The following is a 23,516-nucleotide window of genomic DNA, read 5'->3' as shown; positions in this document are numbered from 1 at the left end:
GTCAGGAATCAGGAAACAGGTAGGCCTTTATCTGAAAACCGCAAACCGACAACAGCAACGATCTTCCGCTACCTAAACACCAGCCAATCCTAACCACACCCCCGGGGACTTTCAATTATACCCTAAAACCAAAACCTACCGGTTCCAGGAGGAGTGGGTAGGTGTGGACAACGCGCAAAACGCAGAACCTCAGTTACACATAGGAGCAAAGCCTTATGCGTGACCTTCCGGGTGCTGTTGAAGCCTGGTTAGTCTACAGAATTGGGTAGATCCAGGCCAAAACAGGTACACTAATAAATAGACAAGTGAGGGAAAGTCCATGTCACAATTTTCAAGTGTAGATAGTCTCACCATTTCCGGTCCTGAAGAATTGCAGGTAGAATACACCAAGAGCGAGAAACAAGTTGACCTACACTTCTCAAAAAGGACACTCCAACGCGAGACATTAACCTTGGGTGAGAGCCTAGTTGTCTATTTTTACTGAGGGTAGGAGAACCCCAGAATAAAGTTTGGCTTTCTTGGTACTCTGAACCCTATTTTATGCACTTTCCTACATCTACACAGTTCTGGCCCCACACCCGCACTTCACCATATGGTTATTGGATAAAAGAGCTCTGATAAAGTGCCCCTACTACAGGGAGCCGTTGGGTATTACACCGCCGACCCAACGAGGAGCAGACCAGATGATGAAGCAGGACACCTGAAAGGGTTTGTGAGGGCATTATTATACAATATATGGATTCCCAACTCTAAACCCCTGCTGGGGCATAGTTGGTCCTAGTTTCCCTGACTCTTAAACCATGAGAAACAGCATAATCATATTTTTGGGATTTTTTTTAAACAAACTCAGTCTCTCATTGGCTAAGAACGGGGGTGTACTGCCACACCACTCTCATCATGACCAGTTTGTTCAATGTTTCATTTTTCTTAATCTTTCAGCATTATGACAGATTCTTCTCAGGAAATAACTTTGAACACAATCATAGTACGTACTTCCTGCAGTTCACTACATGTTGCAAGTTTCAACACTTCCATTGTTTGCCTCTGCCATCTCGTGAAGGAAGTTACACGCTTCCACTTGTTTATCGATCTTTCCATAGCTTGATAGACATTCAGCACACCACAAAGGTCTCATCTTATGCTTTTGCCTTCTCTCATCTCATTTTGAAAGCCTTTTCAGTCATGTCTACCAAATATTAACCCCAAACTGGCAAGCAGGAAATTAGGCCCATGCTTGCTTTTTCAACAGAAAATAAACACAAACACTTATTATTTTCATTATAATGTATTTTTAATTTGCGCACCATCCCAGCATTGCACTAAGCCATGCACAACCCGAGTTACTCCTTGCAATTAATATTAATGTGCACGTAAGCAGCATTAGTTTTTTTTATCAAAGCTCTTGTGGTCAAGTTTTCAAGAATTAGTTCACCCTTGCGCAAAAGCACTTCCCCCTATTTTAGCATTTGTAATATTTTTCACAGCACACTGTTAATGAAATGTTACTGAGGGTTCAATACGAGCAGATGTTATATTCTCAAAACCCTGCTCCATCAAGGATGAGGACCTTTTAGCCAGGACAAGGAGGACCAAGTGGAGGAGAGAGGTCCATGAGTTGGAAGAGGGATGCGGAGAACCACCTGAAGAACAGAATCACCAAGACAAGGAACACGAGGAAACCAGTATATGTCTTGTGACAAATCCTTATTTACAGACAAACAGTCCATAACTCTGCTCTTTAGACCATACTGACATTAAAGACCCTTAACTTTAGATTATGATAGCTCTGCAGTTTTCCTCTAGATGCCAGCTGGATTGAATAAGTGCATTGTTCACCCCGCTCGGCTCCAAGAAACAAGCTTGACACGGCTTGCATGCATAGTCTCGTTATAAAGATGTCTCACACACTCAAGTCTTTTGGACAGAACAGTGAGTGGCTTGAGGTGTGTGTTATAGGGAGGGAACAGTGCATGATCTGTCCCTCGTTTCGTCACTACCATAGTCGGAGGTCATTTAATCAGTGTTATTTTCTCATGATTTAACACTGATTCACAAATCTATTTCAATTAATTTAAGTCACTGAATCAGGGAAAAAACAATGACACAATTCGTACAGGGTATTTGTGCATGAATTCCACCTGGAAAGAATTAAAATAAAAACGTGCAACCTATTGCTGTTGCTTTTTTTAATCTGAAGTAGTTAAAACAGTTATAATGATCCACATGTGTAAAGCGCGAACAATCACCTGTAAGGGTCTCTAGGCGCTGTCGGGAAGATTAAGCAAGCTTTTGCCCAAAGTCACAAGGTGCTGGGCTAAATTGCGGCCGGCGCTGGGAATCGAACTTTGATCCCCAGATTCCAACATCAGTCGCCCTGGCCGCGGCGCCACACCTCTCCCTATAGTTATAGTTTGTAGTTTCGTGTGTTAGAGTTCTGTCCTGGAACAAACTATACAGACAGACAACCCTCCTTACTCATGTCGAGGCAAGGGTCTCTCTCCCACCATAAAAGCATACAGTGGCTCAGGCAGAAGAAATATGAGCTAGTCTTATGTTGTGCTAAAGCGGACATTCGGTAAAGAATAGTGTGCAAACTACACCGACTTTTCAAAACCAGCGATGATAGCTCAGTAGGTTGAGTTGTGTCCTCCGTGCGTGTTGCGATTCTCAATCTTTCCTGAGATTATACTTTCCACCTTCCTATTGTAAACGGTATAATGTGCGCTAGTTAAAGAATTATAATTTGTGCTGTAGGTCCTATATGGTTGCTCAGTAATATTTAACACGCTCAGTCTCTGCTCAAAAAGTAAGGTCTTGGCGGCGGCCCCTGGCACTAGGCCATGAGAGGCGTAAGATGAGCTTTTCGATCAGAGTCCTCGCTCTTGATTGTTGAAGCAGAAGCAGTTTCCTCACCACATGAATCCCTCAGACGCAAATCGATCAGACATGGACAACATGAGCTCCTCCGAAGACCTGCAGTATCCCAGGCTGCTCCTCCAATACAGAGATGGATTTCTTGCCTCTAAGGTAGGAAACTCTAGACTTCGCAAGAAGTAAATGTAAAACTATCGATTTACTTTAGAAATTATTTATCCTAATACCGTCAGGAAGTAGAAACATTGAGAAAAATAGCAAAAAGGGTAATATCTCTTTAAATCAGCAGCTGAAATGTATAAAGCAAAAGACTGAAAGGAACTGTTTATTCGTCCTGAAGTCTGGCGACTAACACAAGTTCCTAGTACTATCTAACAGGTGTTGTGTAATAGCTGGTATCCCCGTGGCATCGTGTATCCCCTGCTCTTCGGCGAATACCCTCAGCCCGGGCAGGGTCAGACAGAAGCAGTCGCTTTCTTCTCCGGCTGAGTGCGGGGATTCAAGATGCCCTGAATACCTGACTGAGCTCAGGCTCGACGTTTCTTCAATATTGAAGTCAATGCTGCTCAAGAAGAGAAAGGAAGGAAACGCGAGTAGCACAATGAAAAAACGTGAAATATATGAAAAATGAAACGGAATGGAATACATTTTCAAGAGAGTTATGCACGCAGTGAAATAATGAAATGCATTTTCGAGGAGAAAAGGAAGAGATGCGACACTGTATGGTCGCGCAGTTAATGACCAAATTATATAAATAAACTCTTATTACATGGATTTTACATTCACGTTTTTAACAAGTATTTTGCAAATCATGCTTGTCTTTAACAAGGACGGTTGGCAATGAGGGCACAGTGTGCATTTATTGATTTCCATTTTCCACTGATGCAAAGCATGTCCAGTGTAAAATGTAGATTTTCCTAGTTATTATGACGGAAAGTCTTAATTTTATTAAAGACACGGAGGCGAGTATTATGCTTTTCCTTATCTTGCTTTATTACACAGCAGACAAGATAAGTGAAATACTACAGTTCCCAGGGGCCCAAGCAGCAGGCTGGCCAATGGGAACAGAGAAAAAACGGGATAACTGACCAATGATAGCCAAGTATAGTAATAAAGATCACCACTGACTACGCAGCTTCCTCTTTTCGATGGCGAGCAGATCAGAGAATGTCAGAAAACAAAGGAAATATTGCAAGAACAAGAGAAAATGCCAAAGTCCAGGAGCAAACTCCTTGAATCAGAAGAAACCACATGGAACGTCCAACTGGAATTCTAGATGAAAGATCCGGGTTGAAAGGGAAGAAGGTTCGCTGAGGAGAAGCTCGAAGCTGATAAAGAAAAGTCTTCTTACGATGATGCCGGAGGCAGGGCTGGATTCGCTAAAGGAAGGGAGAACACAAGAAATTAGTAGGGTTGCGGCAGGATAATACTCGCCTCCGTGTATTTAATAAAATTAAGACTTTCCGTCATAATAACTAGGAAAATCTACATTTTATGGCAAGACCAGAGGCTCCTATTATGCTTGTTTAAAGCATGTCAATTACAACAGAAGCTACAATATTAATTGGTTTGCAATAAAACATACGAAAAACATTGTCATTTGACCAGTCTGCTGATCTCAGAATGTCCTCCAGACGGTAGCCTGCCCAAAAGGCCTTAGAGGCCATAGCTCCTATGGTGGAACAACCAATTGCCACTACTGCAATTTCATCATACAATCAATGGACATTGAAAAACAGAATCAAACTAGTTCTTCAAAACACTTTTTCGTTTTGAATTAATCTATTTATTTCAAACATTGAATCAAGTCATATTATTTACACAAAACTTATTAGATTCATCATCCTAACTAACAATGGAAAATAGGGGGGAGAGAAGAAAAGAACCCTATCTAAAGGTTGTACTTCTATCAAAAAGTTTGCAATGTCACTCACTTTATACTCACACCATAACTTTCGCTCTTTCAAATTCACTCATACATCTTCATTCATACTCCTATATACACATTTGTCACCAACACCTTCAAACACCATAAGAAAAAGTAAAAGAGAAAGAAAAGATTAAAGAGGTAATAACAGTCACTTAATAAATGCAATACATAAAGTGTCAATCAATTTGCTCCCTTGGAGTCCACTTTAACGAAACAGTCGCCAAATTTCTACAGTAGGCCATCTAAACATACAAAAACATTAAGGTGTTTTTAAGAGGGATTTTCAAGATTGGCCTATCAAAAAGAGGGTTGACGCGTTTCGAGATCCTTCGAAGAGGAACTCTCTTCAGGACCTCAAATATTTCTGAAAAACACAAGAGAGACCTTGTCTTACTTTGTTGTCTAGAAACAGCTTGGTATTCACTTACACTGTAGAGCAGTTGCAATGGCCCTCTTACCTCAATTCTCATACATTTTTTGTTATCCTGGACACTGGCACACATTCTCTAAAAAAAATCAAAATTGGAAACCATAAGAACCTATCTGTGATTAATCAGTTGAGATGAACGTCAATCATGTGTGTAAAACTCATGCATTTATCCTTACTTTGGCTTGACGTATAATTGGTGCTGCCTCCCCAAGTGGGGTTTCGGATATTAGATTACCCAGAGCTCAGTTCGATATATTTCTGCAGTGGGAAACAATGCGCAGAGGTATGGGGTCAGTAACTATTAGCTTTGCTCTTATTGAGACATGAAAACGCTAATATATTCAACTTTCATACCTTTAAGATCACTCTCGTGTGAGAACTTCTTCATTTGTATATTTATTTGTGGGGCGAGTCTGGAACAAAAAAACAGAAAAGATGGTTTTATTACTGTATATTTGGTTTTATTAATGAAGTTCAGCTGCACAAGACGTTTGATTCACATTGTCTGCTGCAACGCGTTTGTTCGGGAACAGTGGCCGGGTGAAAGCCTTCTAATCAAAAGTTATAATGATACGTTTGTCCGAGAATTGGTGCAGGCACGTTTTAAAACGTGATAGGGTACTGCGCGTTTTGTCGGGAACGGTGGCCCGGTGGAAGCCTTCTAAGCAAAAATGTAAATACTTCGTTTTTCGGGAATAGGTGCAGGCACATTTTAATTGAATCAGAGATGCGCAAAACTTAAAGCGGGAACGCTTGGGGGCCATAGACTTCGCTTCAAAAATTTACCTTGTGTAATAGTCTGGACGCTGGAATCTCGTGTCTCTCCGGTTAATTTGTTTGTAGGTTAGTGATCCTGCAGTTGTGAGTCTCGCGGTACTTGGCCATAATTTTGATTCGCGTGCTTCTGGGAATTGTAGTTTTGCCTGCATGTGGCAAAAGAGGCATTCTAGCACGGATGTGCTCGCTGTTTAAAGGCTTGTAGTTAGTCCCCATTTGTAAGATGGCATATTGTGTCGGGCAGCAGACTAAAATGTATGCTGCATATGGCAAAAAAGACATTCTAGCACGGACGTGCTCACTATTTGAAGGGTTGTGGTTAGTCCCCATTATAAGTTGGCATATTGTGTGGATCAGCAGGCTAAGATGTACGCAAAGTTGCTTCATTCTGTCAGCCGTGTCATATATACAACGTCAAAAAAGAGGGGAAAAATCATGTGACATATCTGCTGACTTGTTTTTCCAATTTAAATTGAATACAGCCATAGATGGACTAAATGAGCTGTCCTAAATTTATCATCTTTAACCATATACTCTTAAAAATCATACATAAGACCCTCCAGACAATAATTAGTTGAGACTGATTGGCGATACAAAGATCCATAAGAAGATGCTCATGAAAAATTAAAACATTGCTACACAGGATTTTTCCCCCTCTTTTTTGACGTTGTTGATATTACACGGCTGACAATAGGAAGCAACTTCGCGTACATCTTAGCCTGCTGACCCACACAATATGCCAACTTATAATGGGGACTAAACACAAGCCTTCAAATAGTGAGCACGTCCGTGCTAGAATATCTTTATTGCCATATGCAGCATACATTTTAGTCTGCTGCCCGACACAATATGCCATTGTACAAATGGGGACTAACTACAAACCTTTAAACAGCGAGCACATCTGTGCTAGAATGCCTTTTTTGCCACATGCAGGCAAAACTACAATTCCCAGAAGCGAGCGAATCAAAATTATGGCCAAGTACCGCGAGACTCACAACTGCACGATCACTAAGCTACAAACAAATGAACCGGAGAGACACCACAAGATTTCAGGTTCCTGACTATTACACAAGGTACATTTTTGAAGCGAAGCCCATGGCCCCAAGCGTTTGCGCTTTAAGTTTTGCGCATCTCCGATTCAATTAAAACGCGCCTGCACCAATTCCCGAAAAACTAAGTATTTACATTTTTTGCTTAGAAGGCTTCCACCGGGCCACTGTTCCCACAAAACGTGCAGTACCCTATCACGTTTTAAAACGTGCCTGCACCAATTCTCGGACAAACGTATTATTATAACTTTTAATTAGAAGGCTTTCACCCGGCCACTGTTCCCGAACAAACGCGTTGCAGCAGACAATGTGAATCAAACATCTTGTGCAGCTGAACTTCCTTAATAAAACCGAATACACAGTGATACAACCACGTTTTCTGTTTTTTTGTTCCAGACTCGCCTCACAAATCAATATACAAACGAAGAAGTTCCCACACAAGAGTGATCTTAAAGGTATGAAAGTTGAATATATTAGCGTTTTCATATCCCAATAAGAGCAAAGCTAATAGTTACTGACCCCATACCTCTGCGCATTGTTTCCCACTGCAAAAATATATCGGACTGAGCTCTGTGTAATAAAATATCCGAAATTCCCCTTGGGGAGGCAGCATCAATTATACGTCAAGCCAAAGTAAGGATAAATGCATGAGTTTTACACACATGATTGACGTTCATCTCAACTGATTATACACAGATAGGTTCTGATGGTTTCCAATTTTGATTTTTTTAGAGAATGTGTGCCAGTATCCAGGATAACACAAACTGTAAGAGAATCGAGGTAAGAGGGCCATTGCACCTGCTCTAGAGTGTGAGTGGATACCAAGTTGTTTCTAGACAACAAAGTAAGAAAAGGTCTCTCTTGTGTTTTTCAGAAATATTTGAGTTCCTGAAGAGAGTTCCTCTTCAAAGGAACTCGAAACGCGTCGACCATCTTTTTGATAGGCCAATCTTGAAAATCCCTCTTAAAATCACCTTAATGTTTTTGTATGTTTAGATGGCCTACTGTAGAAATTTGCCACTGTTTCGTTAAAGTGGGCTCCAAGGGAGCAAAATGATTGACACTTTATGTATTGCATTTATTAAGTGACTGTAGTTACCTCTTTAGTCTTTACTTTCTCTTTTACTTTTTCTTATGGAGTTTGAAGGCATTGGTGACAAATGTGTATATATGAGCATGAATGAAGATGTATGAGTGAATTTAAAAGAGAAAATGTTACGATGTAAGTAGAAAGTGAGTGACATTGCAAACTTTTTAATAGAAGTACAAACTTTAGATAGGGTTCTTTTCTTCTCTCCCCCTCCTTTTCCATTGTTAGTTAGGATGATGAATCTAATAAGTTTCGTGTAAATATGATGACTTGATTCAATGTTTGAAATAAATAGATTCATTCAAAACGAGAAAGTGTTTTGAAGAACTAGTTTGATTCTGTTCTTCAATGTCCATTCATTGTATGATGAAATTGCTGTAGTGGCAATCAGTTGTTGTTCCTTGGTATACGGCTTGGCCTTACTGCAGACTAGCCAAACCTTTCTTTTGTTCACGCTCCTCTGGTGGAATGCGCTCCAAAAAAGGAGACATCAATGCCCACGAGGTACATAACCCAACGAACCCAACAGGCGAGAGTAGGAGAAGAGACAGGTAGGTAGGTTTTTCAGAAAGAAATAAGGAGTTGGGAATGAGAAGGCGTTCTGAGATCAGAAGTCCATTGTTCATAGACTTTTAAACATTGCCCAACACACAATTTAGGATGAGAAAGGAAGTATGGATAGAAAACAGAATCCAAATGACAATTTTTCCGTCTGTGAATCTGGAACACAACACCTCTGGGAGAAAATTGGCGAGAAGAAATATCTAACGCCCTAACATCAGAGACACGTTTGGTAGAAACTAAGCATAGCAGCATTGTAAGTTTAGCAGACAACATTTTGAGAGAGAGGGCAGAATTATCTGGCCAATCTGAAAACAGTTTGAGAACAACAGAAACATCCCATAAAGAAGAATACTAAGCCAACGGAGGTTTGGAACAGCGAACTCCTTTGAGTAAATGGCAGATTAGAGGATGGGAGCCAACTGGTTTGCCATCAATAGGTGTATGGTTGAGAGAAATCACTGAACGATAAAGATTGATGGTGCGATAGGACTTACCTGCACTGGCTTCTGAAGCCAGAAAATTGACAACAAAATTTAGAGGGGCTGAAAGGGGATCAATGTTCCTTTCCAGACACCAGCTTGCCTAAAGAGACCAGGCGGATCTGTTGGCTTTGGAAGTCCCGGGAGCCCAGGTTTGGCTATTGAAGAGCACAGCTTCCTGTGAAATGAGGACGTCAGAATTGACAGGCCGGAAATTTTCCAAGCCGACAGAGTCGGAGTGTTGTCCAGAATTAGATTGTGACGGGCACCCGGGGACTCAAGAGTAGATTGTCGCAAGACGGGAGAAGTACTTGAAAATCCACTGTAATTTCTAGTAGAGAAGGGAACCAAATCTGAGATTGCCAGAAGGGGGCCACAAGGACCAAAGAGGTCGACTGTCGGCGTACCTGAGCAAGAACATGCTGATCATGAAGAAAGGAGGAAAGGCGTAATTGAGATGGCGAGACCAGTCCTGGAGGAAAGCATCCATTGCTAAGGCTAACGGATCCGGTCGCCAACTGAAGAAGTGGGGTAACTGAGTTTTGAGGCGTGATGCGAAGAGATCTATGGAAAAAGGATCCCATTTTTGAGATAGAAAAAGGAAGACGGACGGGAGCAACTTCCAATCTATGGAGTCGCGGAAAAAGCGCAAATGCCAATTCGCTACTGAATTGTGATCTCCTGGAAGATACTCCGCTGTCAATTAAAGTTGGTTTGACAAACAAAATTCCCAAAGACTTTTCGCCAGCTCCGCCATAGGTTTGGACTTGGAACCGCCTAGGTGGTTTATGTAACGGACCGCAGAAACATTGTCCATTCGAAGAAGAATGGAACAGCGGATCCTGTTTTTGGAGAGGCTTTGGATCGCAAAGAAACCGGCAAGCATCTCTAAACAATTGATGTGCAATTTGGACTCCTATAGAGACCATGTGCCAACAGTCGATATTTGACCACACCGGGCGCCCCAACCCGACAGGCTGGCATCGCACTCTAACACAAGATCTGGGGCCGAATCGAAGATAGTGCAACCGTTCCATGCATCTAAATGGTCTGTCCACCATTGAAGTTCGTCGCAGGACTCTGTATCCAGAGCGATAAGATCGGCGTATGCTAGACCTTGGCGGAGGTGCTTGATTTTTAAGCGCTGAAGAGCACGATAGTGAAGAGGGCCTGAAAAGATGGCCTGGATGGAAGAGGAAAGCAGACCGACAATCCTTGCCAAGGTGCGAAGAGAGATAAGAGATGTTTCGAGGACTTTGGCGATCTCCGCCTTGATCGTGGAGACTTTGGCCTGAGGGAGACGGAGAGAAGCTGCAGGGGAGTCTACCATGAACCCCAAGAATTCCATGTTCTGTGACGGGATAAGAGACGCTTTTTCGGTGTTGACGAGAAAACCGAGATCCAGCAGAAGACTCTGGGTTACTTGTAGGTCGGATAAGAGAAGTTGCTTGTCTGAATTCATGAGGAGAATGTCGTCCAGATATATGATGAGTCTGATGCCGAGAGACCGAAGGAAGGCCACAACAGTTTTGAGGAGTTTTGTGAAGCACCAGGGTGCTGAAGAAAGACCGAAAGGAAGAGAAGTAAACCTGTACGTCACTCCCGACCACTGAAATTGCAGACATTTTGAGTGGGAGGGGTGAATGGGAACAGTAAGGTAGGCATCCTGTAGGTCCAGATGGACCATCCAATCGTTGGTACGGAGAGTGTCCCGAAGATGGAGAATAGTTTCCATTTTGAAGTGGCGATATACCACGAATTGGTTGAACAATTTTAAGTTTATCACTGGGCGCAGTTTCTTGTTTTTCTTTTGGACCAGAAAAATTGAGTTGAGAAAGCCTGAGGAGTCGAAGGGAGAAATTTGGATGGCTTGTTTTTGAAGGAGAGATTGAATCTCGTTGGAGATTAGGAGGGCCATGTCTGAGGAGAAGACAAGAGGAGGAGGAAGAGAAGGCTGGAAAGGCTGATAGTAGAGCTCTACAAGATAACCTTGGACTGTGTTGAGAACCCATGGGTCTGTGGAAATCGTTTGCCATTTGGGTACAAATAGTCTCAACCTACCCCCTACGGGAGGAGGGGGAAGAAAGCTCACCTTGTTGGTTGGAGTTGTTATTCCGGAAGTTCTTCTGTCCTCTGCCACGGAAACCTCTACCCCGCTGAGGGTAGAACTGGGGTTTGTATTCCTGGGAAGCGTTGTAAGAGCCTCTGGAGCCCTGGTTGTTGTAAGGATGGCCGGAAGAGCGACCCCTGCCTCAGCCGGCCGGTCCAAAAACCCGAGGGTAGAAGACTTTTTTGATTGACTGTTGTGCCCTGTCCAAAGATGCAAACGTAGAAACAAACCTACTAAGATTGCGGAAAAGGTTCTCACCAAAGAGGAGTCCATTCCCCTTCGAACCTGGGTCCAAAGGAGCAAGATTGGCCAATTTGGGATCTAGTTTTATAAGTAGGCCTTTGCGCCGTTCGTGAGTGATGGCCGCATTAGCATTACCCAACAAGCAAAAGGCACGTTGCGCCCACATAGATATGTCCTCCGCCGACAAGTCAGAACCGTCAAGGCGGGCCGACTCAGCCATGTCAAGAACACAAGCCAGTGGACCCACAACGTCCAAAAATTTGTCCTGGCAAGTGGACCAGGCTTTATCCACCCCTCAGCAGGGGTCCTTGCCAAATTTTGAAAAGAAAGTAAGCAGCGGCTGGTCTATGGCAGGAACAAGGGTAATTTTGTCAGGAAAAGAAGGTTTGGAACATTCAGATTACAGACAGGACCTAACTGTGGATTATAGGGGAAGGTGGAGCCTGGCAGCAATGTATTCCCTCACATGGGAAGCGGGAAGCCATTCAGTAGAATTTGGATGACGAAGGGTCAAACATTGAAATCCCTTCAGCATCAAAAACAGGCTCAAAAGAAAAGGAATCAGTTTTTGATTTTTTTAGAGGGGAGGGTCAGGGTAATCAAAAACAGCAAATAAATCATCTGCATCATGAATATCATCATCATCATCAGTGTCCAAGATGGTGGAAATTACCAGCTTCTGCTTTAGGGACTCTGCATGCTTAACTTTTTGTTTGCACTTGCCCTCGGTACCAACAAGCCACTCCAAAGAAGGAGGCCTGGGAGGAGCTCTGTCCTCAATCAAGTGCGAGGGAACCTCGCTAGTCAATCCAGATGCAGTTTTTGAAGCACGAGAAGCCACCTTTCTTTTTCTGCTTTCCCCCGCAGATTGGGCCAGAGCTTTGGACACAAGGTTTATCATCGTATTTTCCATGGATTTAGACATTCTCCTCATAGAGACTTCAACTGCAGTATCAACAGAATTATTGATGAATTTATTGAGGTCTTTCCTGAAGGCTTCGCCTTCTTCATTATGTTGCATAGGTTCTGGAGAGCTTTCCATTGCAATAAGGCTTGAATTGAGGCAGGAGGCAGGCAAGGGTTAATGGAGAAGGCAGGGGGAGTGGCCAGCCGTCCCAAAGGCACAGCTGGGGGAGTGCCCAGAAAGGAGGAAACTTTCGGAGGAGAAGGCGAGGCTCCGGGCAGCAGAGGAATGAAAATATGGGAGCCCGGGTGACAGGACACGAAGGGAAGCCCAAAAATGCACAGGAAATGCTTGTGCCACCGAACTGAAGCAGGTGACCGCAGATCGTTGAGTGGAGAACGCACGCGATGCGCGCAGGCAGCAGAAACCACTAGAATATGAACCAGGAGGGGTGCCGGTAGAATACGAGTGGCGACGAGCGCCTGAAGCGGGCAGAAAGCCGAGAGAAAGGAGTGCCGGAGGCGCGGGCAACAAAAGCCACAATAAAGTATGAACAATGTAAACAGATAGCGAAATAAAGCACATACACAATATGCAAATGCAGCAAAAATCGAGCATAAAGATAAAGGCACTTATCTGACTGTGAGCAGCAAGAAAAGAGGAAGCTGCACAGTCAGTGGTGACCTTTATTACTATACTTGGCCATCATTGGTCAGTTATGCCGTTTTTTTCTCCGTTCCCATTGGCCAGCCTAAGGCTTGGACCCCTGGGAACTGTAGTATTTCACTTATCTTGGCTGTTGTGTAATAAAGCAAGATAAGGAAAAGCATAATAGGAGCCTCTGGTCTTGCCATAAAATTATCTTGCTGTCCTGTAAGATTATGGTTTAGAAATGATAAAAACAATTGAGCTTGGAGAGTGTGATTATAAAGTGTGGTGCAGCTGTCATGACAAGGCTGATTTTGCTATGGATGGAGACACTAGAGCGTTGAGCTTGCAAGGGCATTGTACAATGCAGTAAATTGACTGCTGCCACTATTTGTACCTCTGCATACTTGTTGACATAATGCATTCCATACCTTGTGTAGAAAGGGGTGAGGGTTTCTGCAGCTTATTTGGCACAGGCATGTGAATCCTGTCTTGCGTATGAGTCTGTAGGAGGCTTCATAGACTGTATATTCCATATTTGAGTACTGTATCAGTTGGCAATAGCCATTAATACTTTGTATTTATCAGTTGTGTATATAGTCAAAGTGCCTGTGATGGGTAGAAGTAAGCATATTTGCCCTCTGCTTTCCTAGCTAATACCGAAGCAGGTGCATTTGCTTGTATGAACACCCGGTTAATAAGAACAACATGCATCTGCACGTACTTCATAAAATCTTTCGGCCACAGGCCAACAGGTGACAATACAAGTTTTTTTCATGATACAAGTGCGCTCGGTACCTGTTTTAACAAGATTCTGCAATGCAATAGGTTTTGTATTTACGCTAGTTTGAGATATTGCATTATAAATGATAATGCCTTTTATTTATGTTTTGGTTTTTAAAACATAAATAAAAGGCAATGTAATATACAATGCCAATAGCTTAAACTCTAGCAAATGCAAGGCCTATTTCATTCCAAATGCTTGAAGGCATTCCTGAGTTGCCCCCTTTTGTCTCCCATGGCACCTGAAGAGCTCCCCATTTGCTACGAGTTAAATAAACAAGCCGGTGGTCACAACTGCGCATAAGAGACTCCCCTGCAGTAAGAGAAACTCATTAAAGAAATTAGTGCTTACAGACTAAAGAAGGCATACTGTGTAACACCCAAAGTAAAAGGGCCATTCCTCATGGGTTGCAAATGAATACAAGGCAGTACTAAGGAGAGACTAACAAGCCTAATAGCCAATCAGAAGCCAGCATTTACGAAGAACAATGACACAAGCCAATGACAAATATCGGCAGAGAGTGGGCGGGGCTTAAAACACATACTCCAATACAGCATGGCTCTCAGAGCAGCGCATGCACTGCAAGGCTCAATCCAAAAAGGTACAGAATACCCGGCCGCTCAGCTGTGCTCCTGTGTAGGGCGCCTCTAAAGTACTAAACTGAATAAGTAGTGTTTTGTGGTTTAAGATTAACACCCTCTTCAATATATCAACAACCTTAATCAGGATTAGATTTCTTGTCTTTGCTGCTGTTTGGATGAAATGAACAGCAAACCCTTTTGATTCCCCTCCATGAATCCTTTCTTTCAGTACAATTGAATTATGAGAATGCTATCTATGAAACTGTGCCATTTTGACATTTGCAACCAGCCAGATTCTTGGTCAATAGTGATAATGCCCTGGTGAATGAGAGGCTGAGTCTCTAGCCACGACCTGAATGCTGGCAGTGGTAAAGCATAACAGCTGGTTACTCTTGAGACTTTCACATAGACCAGCTTCTTACTCTTAAAAAAATAAATATCATCCTGTTGCGGGACCTTGTGTCTTTTTGAGTAATCATAAGGATTGGACTGCAACTCAAGAAATTTATGTTTGTTTATTCTGTTCAGGGTTCATATTTACTGTTTGTCTTTTGTTATTTAAGTTAATTAACAGATGTGCAATTGGTAAGTGGATCTGATACCGCAAACGCCTGCATTTTCCAGTTTGAATAAAAAATACATAAAATGCCATTAAACAGTAGTGTTGGACCCAAACATGGTCCACTCGTATGATGTTCAAAAGAGCCACCCAACCAAATGTAATCATTTATGGAAATATGACACACTGTTTATCCACAGCCTCCCACATCGTTCTACAGTTTCACAGTTATGTTGTTTTTATTTTTTATCATGAAACAGGCTACATGGCTAATCCCATATGGTTAAAGACTACAAAAACATTATTCAGCCACTTAAAAAATATATTAGTTGCCAGTAGTAAGCCTACATTTCTAGCATTTGTTTTAAAAGTAACATGCATTGAAGTTAACCTGTACTATAAAGGTTATTTTGATGGTGATGTGAACAAAGTACATAGACACACATGTTTAACGCATGGTGTAGGATGATAGTCTCTGTAGTGGACTACCACCCTGTGCTGAAAAATCAAGAATCACAATTAGAGTTCATTAATTTAAATTCTGAAGTTGCCACCTGAACTTATTAAGTGCTTTGTGTGTTATCAAAATATGTTGTAAGCAGTCCTTTCTTGCTAGTCCACCTTTCATCCAAGGAGTATGATATTGGTAGTTTTGTAAATAAGTAGTAAGTGTGTGAAATGAGTCCAATGCACAACAAACAGTTTTCTCCTAAGCCACACATGGTTGGTTGTTTTGGATGCACATGTATTGAGTGCAAGGAAAAAGATACAGCTACACAGCCCCACAACCCTACTTCATCTCTTGGTGCACAACATCCCTGTCCCTGATGACATTATGCTGGGCTGTGGGCAGCGAGGAGGACCTCCTACACGCCTCCTTGATCACCCCAAACATCAGTTTACTACTGGGATCTCCCAAACAACCCTACTAAATTCTCCCTGACGTTATCTCTCCTTTGACTCATTCCAAACCTATTTTTTGTCTCTTGATTTTTCTCCCTAATTCCTTACTACCGGCTTTTCCCTCCTCCATCTCTCCTTTACTCATCCCAGACCTCAACTTACTACTATGATCTCCCAAATAACACTTCTGATTTTCTTCCCTCCTCTATCCCTCCATTATTCTAGTAAATCCAACTAACAGACTCGCATGTCCATCACTCAAATTAACTTGTACCTTCGAGTACTAATACTAATACTATGCTCATGTTTCCTTATACCAATTCACCACTAATCCTTTTGGGTTCCGGAGTAGTGTGCTACCTGCTGCAAAGTGCTATGACTCCTCACCAGGGGTAATAAGCGATATGTAGATAAAATTACAATTACAAATTCAAGAGATTCAATCAGATTGCAAACTAAAACACGAGGAGAGAGAATGACAGAGAAGGTAAACAATGGCAGAGATAAAAAAATTAACAGATTAAAACACATCAATACAGAGAAAATATTAAAGTGTGACGGATAGAAAAAGGCAATGAGAAAAATCAGGAGAGGAAAATGGAGAAATAAAACATTTTGGATTTTATACAATGAACAATTTTCAAATCTGTTCGCAAAACATTTCACTGGCACTAAGTGCATAACAGTGATTCTTTCATTTTATACATACAATAATAAGGCTGCCACCTTACTGACACATCACCAGCCTGCATTATATTTCTGTGCCTGTGCCCATTAAAACAAGCCCTGGCATAGCCAATATGGTTTGCCCACGAGAGAGCTATTTGTGTATGTTTTTAAGTAATGTTGTGTAGCAGCATGCTGGAGAGCAGCATGAATGAAAGTAAAACAAGCATTTGCAATGCAAATTGGTCTCGTATTTGTGACAGTTAGAGGTATTGGTGCTGTATTTGACAATGTCTTTTTCGCTTGTGTTTTGGATTGGCGTGGAGTGGATATGTGTTGTGGAGTGGAATCATATGGGTTGGATTGGAATTGTGTGGTATAGAGTGTATTTGTGAAGAGGAATTAAGTGGAATGGTGTGCAGTTGAAATATGGAATCATGTGCAGGGTAATTGTGTGTCACCAAGCGCAGTTGTATGGTATAGCTTTTTGTGTTGTGGAGTTGGATGTTGTAGATTTTTATTATGTGGTGTTCTGTTGAATTTTTGGCATGATGTGGAATTCTGTAAGGGGGTTTGGATGTATGTGGTATGTTGTGTAATTGTGTTGTTGAGTTGAAATATGTAGTTTGTTGTTGAATTATGTGGTGTTTAATGAAAATGGGTAGAGTTGAATTATGTAGCGTGGAAGTGTATGGCGTTGAGTGAAATTATGCTGATTGGAATTATTTCCAATGTCATTGAATGTATTTGTGTGGATTGTGTTATCAAGTTTCAAAATGATGAAACATATTTAGAAAGAAAGGCGGCCTTTCATTTCGCACACATTTACAAAACCTTATAATATGCAAAGACTTGTCGAAATATCTCAAATAAAACATGCATATTGAACACCCAGTAACATTTGTGTTTGTGAATTTTAGGGAGGGCTTGAACAATGTGTGGTGCTGTTTGGGTTGCTAATGGTGCTAGGAATCTGCACATCTGTGGTGCAGGGAATGTTCATCTAAACTCAGCTTTGCACATTTGTAATGGGAATTCTGATTCCGGGGGTCCAAACAAAGCACCCATAGATGTGTATGTGATTCATGGGATTTTTAAAAAATTCCCTTCTCAGCAGGCAGCAAGTGGGTTGCTTGTGAAACTGTAAACATATTAAACGCCTTAGCATTAGATAGCTATGGAGTGAGGTAAAAAAAGAAGCATGAACATTTATGTCACATTAAATAGTGAAGACACCTGCATCATTGCTTCTGGCTGCGCAGGGTAGGGTTACTGTTAATCCTGACCATTTCCTCACTTCATTCTCAATCTGTAATCACCTTGTTTAACTTTTGAGACGTGAGTCGGGGTTGGATCTCGCTGGGGGCAGTCTTGTTTCTTTTATAATGATGCTAGCCCGACTCGATTCCAGTGTGATTGCTTTGTGTGTTCACAGCTGGTGTGTTTGGGATGGTCATTAGCCACTAGTGACTTAGATCAAGTGTCAAAAACAATAAATTACACTTTTTTCCCGAGGGCTTGGAAGACTTGTGATTTTAATATTACTGTACTTCCTGAGAAATTGTCTTATTCAAGTGGTATTCTAGTCTTTCTGCACAAAGAACCCTGGTTAGCGTGTCTGCTCAGTAGGTTACAGTGTGACCTGCCAGGTTAAATTTCAGCAGGACCGGCTCAGCTTTGCATCCATCCAGCATAGATAACATGAGTAGCATTAAATTGTGTAACACTTGGTATTACAGCACCTACAGCTGCAAACCTCTGTCATTACACACTATATAACACTATTTATTATCATCATTATTATAAACCTTCTAGTCACAAGTGCGATAGCGTCAGGGCCAACTGACCATTTCATAGTTTTAAAATCAGTTAAGTGAGTTGAGTAATGATGATCACTTGTTATTCATAGCATTATAAACTGCAAACATGTGCAAGCACTGTAAAAATAACCAGTTATTATTTGATAGTAAGACAAACAAGTGCACCTACCAGGTAATCTGATATAGATTTCATCTATGCTCTTCTATTGGCAAAATCAAGCAGAGAAAAAATGTGAGGATTTAATTTGCTCACATGGCTAACAGGCAATGTTACAGAAAACAGATGGCTAGTTAGAAGGGTAACAGAAAGCGCATTCGGGAAGAGGTAGGAGGAAAGGGAAGCCTGCATGATAATAGACTGAGCCAAAAGCCACATCATCACTACTGTGGACAGATTCTAGCCAAAGTGGAAGGCACACTATGGGGTGGGGCTTCAGCATAAGGTCTTGTCTCCCAAATTTAGTTTCAAGAGCAATGCAAGAGCAGGACGCTGTCTTAAGTCTGGAGGAGCTGAAGACCATCTACATTATCGGAAAATTAGCAAAGAGTATAGGGGATGAAGAGGCGCAAATTGTAACTTTCTTTGGTACCCACTGTTTGCTTTGGAGACTTTTTGTAGGGAAGAGAGGACTACAAAGCCCTTTAAGGTGAACTACACAATGCATCTTACATGGTGTGGTGTGATTTCATAACAGAACACAAATTTTCCAACAACTTCACACTATATCTCAGAGAAACAAGGGATCATGTCTGTTTATAGTTATAGCTCTGAAATGACATACAGTATCAGTTCTCCAGAAGCAGTCTATACTCGCAAGCAAGGCATAGAGCGCCCTCAGTCTAAATCTCTCAAGTAACATTTCTATTTGTCTTTTGTGCTTCCGGTGACTGGTCTCTCAGGTCTACACATAAGAGCACTGTTAGAACTGGGGGTTGTTGGATCTGGGGGTCTCTAGTTGGCACAGGTAGGTATTTGTGACAAATAGGGACCCTTGCCTCTAGTCAGGATAAGGGGATTACACTCCTAAAATAACCCCTGCTCACCCCCTTGGTAGCTTGGCACGAGCAGACAGGCTTATCTCAGAGGCAGTGTGTAAAGCATTTGTGACCACATACAGTAACCCAGTGACAACACTACAGATGGACACCACACAAGGTTTTTATATAATAAATAAGTATACTTTATATAGAGTTATCACAATACTATAAATCAAAAAAATACACAATACTGGTAGATTTAGCTTAGTTTAGTTCAGTTCTTAAGATGCAACACTTTGCTTCAATATACCTTAGGTTGTGTTGCGCTTCCACGACAAGCAATGTCGTAGCAAGGGAAATGCGGCAAAGTTTAGGTGCAAAGAAATAAAGACGTAAAGATGTTCCAGATGCTGGACTCTTCTCCGGGGATGCGAGAAGTTCTCGGTTTGATGCGTGGACTGCAGTGGCATCACCCTTGTTCCGCGATGCGACGGAAACAACTCCACTTTGGACACTCTTCTCCCACGATGCGTGAAGCTTCCGCACAATGTGACCGCTACAGTGGAGACATCCAAGCTGCAACGGCAGCAGCTCCGACGGCGACGCGCTTCTCGGGGATGTGAGGCGCTTTTCTTCGATGCAGTGCCAGTTCCAGCGGCGACACCCTCCTTCGGAGTTGCGACAGCAGGCACAGCGATGGTGACACGCTCCAACCTCATTGCAAGACTCTTCTCTTGATGTGGTGCAATGCGACAGCTACAGTGGCGACACCCTCCTTCGGAGTTGCAACGGCAGCAGCAGCTACGGCGACACGTTTCTTCATCGTTGCGGCGCGCTTCTCTTGATGAGGTGCAGTGCGACAGCTACAGCGCCGACATTCATGATGCGACGGCAGCAGCAGCGATGGCGACACGCTTCTTCTTCGATGAGTCGCGCTTCCAGCTCCTTGCGACACACAGTTCCTCAGAAGGCCCAAAACAGCAGCAGGCACTTCCACAAGAACTCTGAGGAGCTGGGGGTTGAAGTTTGTTGTCCCCGAGACTTCAGCAGGAGGCAAGCTCTTTTCCAAGCCCTTGGAGATCCTTCAGAAGTTGAAAGCAAAGTACAAAAAGTTCCTTTCTCCTTCCTTTGGCAGTAAGGGAACCACTGCAAGCCAATCCTCTAAGCAGCACTTCAGCTTGGGAATAGTCTCTCCTCAGTTTCTTCAGGTTCCTCTCCTCAGTAAAGGTTTCTTCTTGTAGTCCAAAAGTGATCTAATTTCATGGGATCAGTGTCCCAATATTTATACCACAAAATCCTCTGTTCTCTGAGGGGAGAGGTGCCTTTGCCCAGTCCAAACCAGTTCTGAAGAACTCTGTTTACCAGACTTCTCCTTTCCTTTCACTGTGCAGGGCAGAGACATCAGACACCCCACATGAGGTGGAGCCAGCATTGTGGAAGGCAGGCACAGCCCTATTCAAGTTTCAGGTGCAACTACTCCCTCCCATCTAGATGCAGAACTCTCTATTCACCACTTGGCTGACTCATCCTGTCTCTTGGAATCCCCCAGCCCTGTCACTCAAAAAACCAGACAAAGGAATACACAACCTAGCAGAGGCAGGCTTGAAAGGTTAGACAAGCAAATACCTACTTTCTAAAAGTGGTATTTGCAAACACAGAATGTTAAAACCAACTTTACTAAAAGATGTATTTTATCATTCTGAGTTCAGGCATACTAAACTTGAATTTCTACCATTTTCTCTGAGACAGTAAGGATTATAAACATGTAATAATCTAACAGCCTATTCTGGCCTATGGAGAACAGGTAGCCTTGCAATAGTGAAAAACGAAAATGGCTGTAATTCACTATTAGGACATGCCACACGCATCAGGGATTGTACTACCTTATACTTACAATGCACCCTGCCCATGGGCCTACCATAGGGGTGACTGATATGAAGAAAATGGAAGGTTTAGGGACTAGCAAGTGGGTGCACTTGCCCAGTCAGCATGACTGCACACAGGCTCTGCAATGGCAGACCTTAGACTCATTTTACAAGGCTGCTTCTGTGGGTGGCACAACCAGTGCTGCAAGTCCACCAGCAGCATTTGGATTTACACGCACTGGTCACACTCAGTGCACTAGACTAGGGTCTGACAAGTAAACAAAATAGCCAAACATGTGACCAGCAATCCAATCCATCCTTACCTCAGTGGAGGATCTGGTTGAGAGCTTTGAACTTCAGTAAGGACTGTTATTACAGTATGAGGCCTCGACCCAAATGTTTAAGGGGTTGTGGAATAACGGATGAGAGGAGCCTCCAACCCATGGGGTGCTACAGGCCATGCTGACCCTAGGCAGAGCTAGACACCAGCTGACATTGTTTTACTCTACATTAGCTAAAATGTTCTGTACCCCGTTACAAAAATTGCAGGACAGATGGAAGACAGTATTACAAAAAGAGATTTCGGATCCGGAGTGGAGCAGAATCTTGGCATACCTTTAACAGGTTTCCCACAACACAAGGATAAAATATATTCAATTCAACTACACCCCCATGACATAGAGGACTCTCCACAGGCTCCGTGTCACCTACAGTGGTAAAATACATAACTGTCAGAGGTGTAACTATAGCAACTCTGACTTCAATCACATGACCTGGGAATATGCCACAGTACAGAGGGTCTGGGTAGAAGCCTTGAAGTTGGTAGGTGCAGCAATAGTGGGCGCTCTCGCACCCACAATCAGACCTTGCTTGTTTGGACTGCTCCCCCAACCGGATGTATGAGGATACAACGCATACTATCACAACGCAGTATGTTACATCGCGATTTTGACAACGCAAGTCATTAAATCAACTTGCTCTGGAGGGTGCTGGGCTTAGGAATAAATTGAATTACCATTCCAACTCCCGTCTACGTACAGTAGGGAAGGTGTTGGAATAGTAATTCACACTATTCCTTAGACTAGAGCACCCTCCAGTGCAAGTCGATGTAACAACTTGCGTTGTTAAAACCACGATGTAACCATACCGCGTTGTAATGGTTTTGTGGTAAAGGATGTACCACCCAAGTGTAAAATAGGCGCAACATTCCTGGATCTAGCACTGGTCCTGGCTATGAGGAGAATAGCATAGACGTGAAAATCCACCTGTGGCCCCAGAATTGGAGACTGGAAAAGAGATTTAACCCATTGGTCTGGAGCAGAGGGTAGGGTCTTGACCAGAGAGGATGCATGAGAACGGAGACATCACCCCATGGCAAAACCCTGGACAGAGGTCCATGCAAATTGGGAAAACCCTGAGAGGTATCATGAAGGGGTTGAGGATGATGGAGATAGCTCTCGCTTGGATGGAGAACAAGACCAGTTAACCTGAGTGGCTAACAGAAATAAAAATGGATGTAGGTAACAAAAGTAATACATTAGGGAATCTGGTTCCCATTGACTCTAAAAACAGTATGAAGACTGACTTTTCCTACACCACCCTCCTGACCTGCCTGAGGACTGGGTAGACTGACTAAATACACAAACTGTGGGTTAGGTTGACATTCAATCTGGCCTGTGGCCCCCCCCCTACCCGGTGCCCCCACTACCCTTTCTTTCCTCCTGAAAGACTCCTGTATTCATACACCACCCAACACAGAATAATTGTTAAGAAGTAGTTGTACTCTGAGTGATATAATCTGGGTCACTTCCCTTGGTGCTCCCTTTCTCATACCAAATCCCATAGGAATATAATCGATAAGCTGCAAACATCATAAACAAAGGCCTAGGCTGCCACAGTCATATAACATTGGTGAAAATCTTTGTCTTCAGTTGCTGCAGTTCTATGATGTGGTGGTCCAACCGTTGTAGTTTTAAAACTGCATTCGGACCACTGTTGTAGCAGTCCCCAACGGCCACCGCACCGCAGAGAGTTTGGCAGTCCTATGGACGCCAAACCCACAATTAGGCCCCCAGTGGCTTACCAACAGGTAGATCTATAAAGACCAGTGTAAGATAAAACACAGGAGGAAATATAAAGGAGCATAAGATGCAGAGAGTACTTGTAAAAGCAACAGAGTCCTTGGAAGAAGGATGCTAGTGGGCACAGCACACTCGCCCAGGTCTGTGCAACAGAGAGGGTTATTTTTTGTGCGTGAGATAG

At 42.8% G+C, this 23,516-nt stretch overlaps 1 protein-coding gene across 1 annotated transcript in view; it reads left to right on the top strand.

The window, feature by feature from the left end:
• The first annotated feature begins 2,890 nt into the window (after positions 1-2,890).
• The window catches only part of LOC147698089 (acetylserotonin O-methyltransferase-like), a 684,409-nt gene continuing 663,783 nt past the window's right edge, over positions 2,891-23,516 (top strand). Inside the window, exon 1 of the mRNA XM_086934767.1 lies at positions 2,891-3,027. Within this exon, the coding sequence (XP_086790893.1) occupies positions 2,917-3,027 (111 nt within the window). The 5' untranslated portion in view covers positions 2,891-2,916. The remainder of the gene's footprint in view (positions 3,028-23,516) is intronic.

The sequence above is a fragment of the Lissotriton vulgaris genome, chromosome 8 (assembly GCF_964263255.1).
Source record: "Lissotriton vulgaris chromosome 8, aLisVul1.2, whole genome shotgun sequence".
Classification (NCBI taxonomy): domain Eukaryota; kingdom Metazoa; phylum Chordata; class Amphibia; order Caudata; family Salamandridae; genus Lissotriton; species Lissotriton vulgaris.
Note: the sequence above shows the minus strand (reverse complement) of the source record. Positions and strands in the feature narration are given on the sequence as shown.